This window comes from Conger conger, chromosome 3, assembly GCF_963514075.1.
Source record: "Conger conger chromosome 3, fConCon1.1, whole genome shotgun sequence".
NCBI lineage: Eukaryota > Metazoa > Chordata > Actinopteri > Anguilliformes > Congridae > Conger > Conger conger.
Genome location: NC_083762.1, coordinates 3,069,066 through 3,077,117, shown reverse-complemented (window position 1 = coordinate 3,077,117; position 8,052 = coordinate 3,069,066). Strand labels below are relative to the sequence as shown.

The following is an 8,052-nucleotide window of genomic DNA, read 5'->3' as shown; positions in this document are numbered from 1 at the left end:
AGGAACAGGGTTGGGCATTAGACAGCTCTGTATAAAAGGAAATGTTGGCAGGAGTTCTCCATTAAGTGAAGATTGGCGCCACCTAGTGTCAAAGTTTGTTTATACAAGTTATTTGATATATGACAAAAAAAAACAACAAAAAAAAAAATTCAAATATGCAACATGTGCATCTATGATTAAAAACACAAAACAAATAAGCAAATCAAAACTGTTGACAAATGTTAAGAAAAATCTAATCTGTCTATATACAGACAGAAAATTACATTCAGGCTTTTTTTTTTTTAAAGTTCCTTAAACCATTCCTTAACCGGGACTGCAAGTCACTGCCACCACAGAGTGGAAATGATCCTGTTAACAATGCATTTTGGCGAAGCTAATGCTGAACTGCAAGCCGTTTGCATGCGTGTACAGTACTCTAAACTGGTACTGCAAATTCAGGGGTGACCAACTCCTCCATTCCTCCATGTTTAAGTTCATCTTAAACAAAGACGCACCAGTGAATTATTTAGCATGAAGTCAGAGGCAGTGGTTTGACTGAGTACCGCTCAGTCTACCGTTCAGATCAGAACACAACCTGGCAGCGCTGGGATGCAATGCGAACACGGGAGGAGATAGCACCATTAAAAGGCACATTTTTATTTTATTTTAAGATTTTAAGATTTGCGCTAAAAGGCGAATGAAAGAATGTGCGTTTAGCACATCGATATTCTTAATTTCTCACAGCAAGCAGAGTTTAGCAAGCTGACGTTCTCAGGGTTTGATGGCAGCTACACCCGCTTCCACTGGACCGGTCCCAAGTGTTCCAGCATCGCCCCCTCTGCCGGGGCGGGGCGTCAGAGAGACCGAGTGTCCGGGGGGCGTTACGTCGATCGCTGCCCCGATTTCGGCCTTGGACTCACTCCAGCCAAGCCACTCCGCACAAGCCTTGATTACATCACGTCAGGGTTCAAACACACCCGAGAGCCAGCGGAAGGCGTGACCCTCTCAGGACTGGAGCCTGCAGTGGCGTGCGGGAGCTGGTCACTCCCGAGGCCGGCAGGTTGCAGGTTCGAATCCCAGGTCGGGCCCAGCGGCTGTGCCGCAGAGTAAGGAATGTAACCAGAAGGGCTTCTGTAGATACCTGCCTGTATACTTGGTGAGTATGTCAGGGAATGTCAGTCCATAGCCGAGCCGAGCCCCGGTGTAGCCACGATAAGCACAGCTATCCAGCCCTCAGAGTCAGGCAAAGCCCTTAAACCCTCATTGCAGGGGGGTTATGCAGGGGGGACTGTCCCCTGCTTAGTCTAATCAACTGTAATTCTCTTTGGGATAAAAGCATCAACGGAATGACAAATGATAAATTATGACGTAAACTGTGTGAGTCTGAATAAGTGCATCCGCTAAATTAGTTTGTTGTCCTTGGTCCCTAGTGGAAACTTCTAAGCGTCTTGTCAATCCATGTGAGACGGTCCCTAGTGGAAACTTCTAAGCCTGATTTATACTTCCCCGTCAAAACTACACAGAGCCTACGGCATAGTCTACGTGAAGCCAAGTTCCTAAGCCGTAACTTAAAGCGTAGCCTGACACGCGCCTGCCCAGAAACGTAGCCTCTGTGTAGGTTCGACGCGGGAGTATAAATCAGGCTAAAGCTTCCTCTCAATCCACGACCAACGGCGAGGCAGACGCGGCGTTGGCCTTCTGGTCCACCTCGTTCAGGAAGTCCTGGTCGGCGAAGATGAGGAAGCCAGTGAAGAGGCTGTCGGTCCAGTACGGGTCGAAGAAGAGGCCGTTCTGCTCGGAGTAGAAGATCTGCAGCCACACCTGGTCGCCACGCTGCAGACGCAGGACGGTGGAGCCCGAGGCCACGTCGTGGTTGCCCGTGTTGGCGTCGAAGGTCTTGATGCGGTACTGGCCGTTGTGCACCAGGCCGATGGCCAGGTGCTTGTTGGCGAGCGTGATGTCGTAGGTGAAGTAGTACACGCCGGGGACGGCGCAGACGAACTTGCCGTCGCTGGCGTTGTAGTGGCCGCCCTCGTTCAGCAGGATGCGGTTGAAGCGGATGGGCAGCCGCTCTTTGGGGTAGCTCTGGGTGACGGCCACGGAGAAGGCGGAGCGCGCCAGGCTGTTGCCGCAGTTACAGCCGCCCGGCTTCCCCGCCTCCCCGTCCTCCCCCTTTTCACCTTTGACCCCGCCCAGGCCTGCGAATCCGGGGGGCCCCCGTACCCCCTTCAGGCCCCGGGGCCCCGCCTTGCCCACAACGCCCTGACGACCTTCGACCCCTGGTTTGCCCGGGTTCCCGAGTCGTCCTGGTTCCCCTGACAGAGAGAGAGTGGCCATTTTGTTTCTCCACACTGTATCATAACATAATGTACTGTGTAATGCACTGTAATGTAATGTAATGTAATATTAATGTAGTGTAATGTAATCTAATATTAATGTAGTGTAGTGTAATGTAATATTAATGTAATGTAATGCACTGTAATGTAATATTAATGTAGTGTAATGTAATGTAATATTAATGTAGTGTAATGTAATGTAATGTAATGTAATGTAATATTAATGTAATGTAATGCACTGTAATATTAATGTAATGTAGTGTAATGTAATGCACTGTAATGTAATGTAATATTAATGTAATGTAATATTAATGTAATGTAATGCACTGTAATATTAATGTAATGTAGTGTAAGGTAATGCACTGTAATGTAATGTAATATTAATGTAGTGTAATGCACTGTAATGGCGCTCACCCGGCTCCCCCCTCGGGCCCCTCTCCCCGTCTCTCCCGTCCTCGCCGTCCACGCCCGGGGGGCCCATCTTGCCTGCGGAGCCGGCGGCCCCAGGGGCCCCAGGAAACCCCGGGGGCCCCTCAGGGCCGGGCAGGCTGCAGACGAGCTGGGAGGAGTGCACGGTGAAGTTTCGGCCCTTCTTGCCGGTGGTGGGGGCACTCTGAGGGGCGGCGAGGGGGAGAAGGCACACCAGCAGGGCCAAGGTGACCATGGCAACGGCTGGGACAGCGGAGAGAGAGGAGACACGCACACGCACACGCACACCCACACACACACACACACACACACACAGTCACACACACACACACGCACACACACACCCCCACACACACACACACACACACACGCACGCATGCAGGCACACACACACACACCCACAGGCGCACACACACACACACCCACACACCCACACACACACACACACACACACACACACACACACACACACACACACACACACAAATACACACACACACACACACACTCTCACACACACACACCCACCCACACACACACACACACCCACACACACACACAGGCACACATACACACGCATGCACGCAGGCACACACACGCACACACACACACACATGCCCAGGTCAAGCCACAATAAGATTAGTGCAGCGGTTTGGCCCCTCAGCAAGGCCCTTAACCCCACACTGCTCCAGGGGGGATTGGTCCCTGCTTAGTCTAATCAACTGTAAGTCACTTTGGATAAAAGTATCCGCTAAGTAATAACACATTATTAAAATGATCCTGCCCTCTTTTCTTCTGTATCCCCCAGTCTTCTCACATGACCCTGAAAGACCTCACTGGTCGCCATGAAGCGCTCATTTTTTTACTCGAAGTAAGGTACACGATTTGAGCTATATGTGACTGCAAGTCCCACAATGCTTTGCCTTGGAGTCAATCACTACGGCTACGGTTGTAGAAACCACATATTAGCATACTACCCGTACTAGATTTCAGGCTGATTCTCATTGAGATGTAGTACGAGTAGTACGCAGCTTCAAACGCAGCATATGACTACAGCTCACAAAGAGCCAGCTGCATATAACTGTGTGATTGGGTGAAGCAACAGCTTGGAGCAACAAGGAGAAGAACCAACTATTCAGTTAAACTCAGGCAGAGATGCACAGCAAGGGCCGATCCGCTCCAGGATTTTGTGCAAACGTCTGTTCTTAATTATTTAATTGGCAAAATAATGTCTTGACCAGACATTTGTATATGCACCAGCTACAGCCGCAGACTGCAAGTGTATCCTAAAGATTGTACTCTGCTCAAGTACAGGAGTGAACCAGCATCATTTCTAGAACTGTCAGAAAAATAAATTAAGGTACTTGATTGGAACGGGGACCAGCTGTCAGACCGGCCCTCCAGGACCGGAGGTGTACACCCCTGAACTAAGGTAATTCAATAATAATGTCATTAAACATATTCAATAATAATGTCATTAAACATGATATCTACATAAAAGGAGTTGAGGACTGAATGTGCTGAAGACTCTACAGCCTCACACTCAGCGTTGCTGTGAAAAACATTCCTGTGGACTCGATTATCTCTTTCCCTGTCCAGCACTCCCATCCTCCCACTCCTTCTGTTTTTCTGTGTGACACGTCCACGGAATCACAGACAGGAAGCAAGGCAAGGACACAGGGAAACATCTAAAACAGGGCTGCCCAACCCTGCTCCTGGAGATCTACCATCCTGTAGGTTTTTATTTCAACCCTAATTTGGCATCCATGATTATACTAATAAGCAGCTCAACGAAAACTCTAGCCGTTAAATGATGTGTGCTTTGTCAGGGTTGGAGTGAAAACCTACAGGACGGTAGATCTCCAGGAACTGGGTTGGGCAGCCTTGCTCTAGCCGTTGAATGATGTGTGCTTTGTCAGGGTTGGAGTGAAAACCTACAGGACGGTAGATCTCCAGAAGCAGGCTTTGGCAGCCCTGGTGTAGAAGAATTTGAGGGCGGGCTAAGAAGTCTGAGGGCATGAGAATCCCCATGTTTAGACGGGAAAGAATGAAACTTCAGATATGAAGGAATGCTGCCCATAAGAGCAGGTGGTGCTGTAACATAACTGTTAGGGAAACGTGCTTGTACACAGAGCCATTACAACCAGACAACACCCAGGTCATGTCCACTGTTTTAAAGCCTATTTCTAATGTAACTCTTAAGAGAGAACATTAGTTACCATTAACTTAGGAGGGGGGATGAATGCCCTTTAATATTTTCTGAGATTTAAGCCTAATCTCGAGGCACACGCACAGCATTTACACCTTAAAAGTCATCCTCAATTCAATTAACCAATTCAAGTGGAAAAATTAGGCCACTCCACCTCTGTTGACCTCTTTACGTCTCTACTGTTTAGGTTCTGGTTACGCCCCTGCTTGTACATCAGAGACTGCAGGCTCAGTGCCCAGGTGGGACAAAGCAATCCCCTCCAGCAGAAAGCTGAACCTGAACTGCTTTACAAAAAATATCCACCTGTACAAGCATGCTTAAAAACATGCTTGCTTAAAAACACTACACTAGCTGTAACAACAACACAAGCTGTAAGCAGCCGTTAAGACCTGCTCCGAAAATGGGATACTGATTTAAATTCAGGAAGAGCTATGAAAACATTTCCAAGAAAAAAATCTTTTAGCATCAATCCAAGTGTGCAGCGTAGACATTGGTTAAAACGTCTGAGGCACCAAAACATCTGATCTTATCTTTGACACATGAGAACAGGCACCAGCAAACGGCTTGCATTGGATTGCAAACTTTAAGTGTGTATTCTATTCTATTCTATTCTATTCTATTCTGTGCAAACCTTATTCGGTTCTGTTCTGATCTTTTGCCTGGAAGGTCCAACAGGTTTTTCAGTCACACCTACACCACTCAGGTAAATGACCTGTAAAGGGAAGTTAAATTAACTGAGAACCGTATGGGACTGAATTAATTCGTTAACTGAACTGAATGAAGAGGAAATGACTTACCATTCATAATTACCCCCAAAATCCCTGCTCAAAACCAGTGACCTTAAAAGCCACCTGTTACACCGGCAAATGGTCCAGGTAGGGAAGCGGTTCTACAAGATGTTAAATTCCTAATTGATTACTGAATCTGTCACTTGTCTGAAGAGCCGAATTTAAACAACTTATCGAAATCAGGAAACTTAAAACATTAAGCATAAATACATGAATATAATTTACATGTGAGGTGTCATTTTAACATAGAATAGCATAATCTATGGCACTTCGTGTCCGTAAAGGCGATGAATGCTCAATGCGCAGTCATGAAAAAATCGTTGGACGTTAACCTTCCAACAGATATGGCGACACAAAAGTGAAAACAAATTATTTCCCTGTAAATTATACTTTGCATCACAGTCTATTATTTTAGAACCGAGATAAGACGAGGAAGTATGTAGCATATGTTTGCAGAGGAAACCATTGTTTACATACTGCAACTGCAGTACCGTTCGTGCAATGACTAAATTAACCTCTAAAAGCATATTTTTCACAAAGTAGCCTACTGTGTAAAGAACATCTTTGCTCCGCTCAGCCCCAAAACAAACTTTACCTTTCGGAGGCGATGGCGTCATCGGTTGGGCGAAGAGAAGAACCTACTCCGAAGGCGAATGCGTATCCCATCGAACGCCGCCTTTTTCATGTCATTTCTGTTGTTGAATTCACTCGCTGAAAACATGCAGCTGTGACGACGCCTGGAGACTCTAAAAAAAAAAAAAAAAAAAAACTTTCTGCGCCGATTTTAACCCTCAACTCTCAGCATTCACCCCGTTTCGGTGATTTTGCCATTCGCTTGCCAACAAATATTTCGACCGTGATGCAATTCCACGGATCTGCACTTCACTTGCCAGCTAACAGGATTAATCTTGAATCCACAAATTAGCATGTGCAACAGAAATAATTCAGTTCCACCGCTGTAATCTGATAACATTTCGGATGTTTGGGACTAGGTCCAAGTCACTTGAAAATGTCTCGTCGATACTTTTAAGGAGTAGGGTATTTATAAAGGCATTGCTCATAACTTGGTTGCACGGACTGCACTGTATCGTTGCCCTGAATATACCCTAGGCAATTACATCCTTTTATTTTTATTGGTTCTCTGATGTCGGTGAAAGAGCAGCAAAATCGGAAAATAAACATAATAGCAAGCGGTCCCGCCAAGGGAACAACTATGAGAAACTGGAACTAGCTGAGTAAACTTTGGCGAGAGGATCCCCAGATGTGACTCGGTTTTACTGCGTTCGGAAACGCGCCAAACCCACAAAGTTTGGGGGGGGAATCGCCCAGCTGGCGGGATAGAGATTAAATGCACGTTGCATGTAGAAAACAAACACGCGTTTTCATGGGCAAGTTCGCGCTAGCTGCTTTCCGTCATATCCACACAAGCGTGCCTTCCATCGCGTCGTCCTTTTCATCACTTTGTTTTAACTCAACTAATTTAAAATGATCAGGATGGACTGTGCGCCCGTCTCCCCGCATCAGTAAGGCGCAGCTAGACGAAAAAACTTCGGGGTGTGTCTGGATTCCATTCAACTGACCATTACAAAAAAAAAAAAAAAAAAAAACTACTACAGGGCTGTTTCCCTCTCCCGAGTGTACTTAAAAATAAACTCGAGTATATTTAAGTATGTATTTAACGTACCTCCTCAACTGATTAAAGTATAAAGTATTTCATGGAACTATTTTAAGTAGCTATAGCCAAACATTTCTGAATTACTTGCTATACCAATTTAGCATCCAAAGTATTTTCAATCTTGATCAATTTTACTTTCCATAAGTAAACTTGTAAGAGCACTTTTTATTTTCCTAAGAATGCAGATAGCGTTTCAGGAGAGTTAGAATACCATTGCTAAAACGACACCAAATATTCTCAGTCGGGCGATCTCGTAGCAGGGAGGATGATACTCGTGAGAAAGCCGCGGACGACTGCAGCAGAATTCGTCTGTGTTTTCAGAACCGCCCGGAGTCGCGCCTTGTTGTGGCAGGCACGTCAGCGCAGAAGATGACGGAGATGTTATGAGGCGGGTTTGCTTCTCAGTGCAAAGCCTGTTCCCATGGCAACAGCAACGTTGAACACCCACCGGCTCCAGCTGTTGGGCCTTTGCTCTTGCGTGCCTGTTAAAGGATTACTGGAAGCACATCAACATTTCTCTGCAGCGCTGAATGTCTCCCGTAGGTTGCTGCAACTAGGCAAATTATCCTCCCGAAATATTCGGGACAAGGAACAAGGAACAAGGAAACGCATCTCGGAAAGTCTCCTTGCCCTTAT

The 8,052-nt window shown here is 46.4% G+C and overlaps 1 protein-coding gene across 1 annotated transcript; it reads right to left on the bottom strand.

The window, feature by feature from the left end:
- Nucleotides 1-83: 83 nt before the first annotated feature.
- On the bottom strand, nucleotides 84-7,721 carry c1qtnf2 (C1q and TNF related 2). Its single transcript, XM_061236217.1, has 4 exons — nucleotides 7,628-7,721; nucleotides 6,337-6,487; nucleotides 2,730-2,987; nucleotides 84-2,294 (listed from the first exon to the last, which is right to left on the bottom strand). The coding sequence occupies exons 2-4, from the start codon at nucleotides 6,356-6,358 to the stop codon at nucleotides 1,636-1,638; spliced, it is 939 nt and encodes a 312-aa protein (XP_061092201.1). The 5' UTR covers nucleotides 6,359-6,487; nucleotides 7,628-7,721; the 3' UTR covers nucleotides 84-1,635.
- Between the last annotated feature and the right edge of the window lie 331 nt (nucleotides 7,722-8,052).

Excerpts from the sequence above, each read along its gene's own strand:
- c1qtnf2 (XM_061236217.1), bottom strand. The coding sequence starts at position 6,358 with ATGACGCCATCGCCTCCGAAAG. Across the intron at positions 2,988-6,336 it reads GACGCCATCGCCTCCGAAAG|CCGTTGCCATGGTCACCTTG; the intron begins GTAAAGTTTGTT and ends CCGCTGTCCCAG. Across the intron at positions 2,295-2,729 it reads GGGCCCGAGGGGGGAGCCGG|GGGAACCAGGACGACTCGGG; the intron begins GTGAGCGCCATT and ends TCTCTCTGTCAG.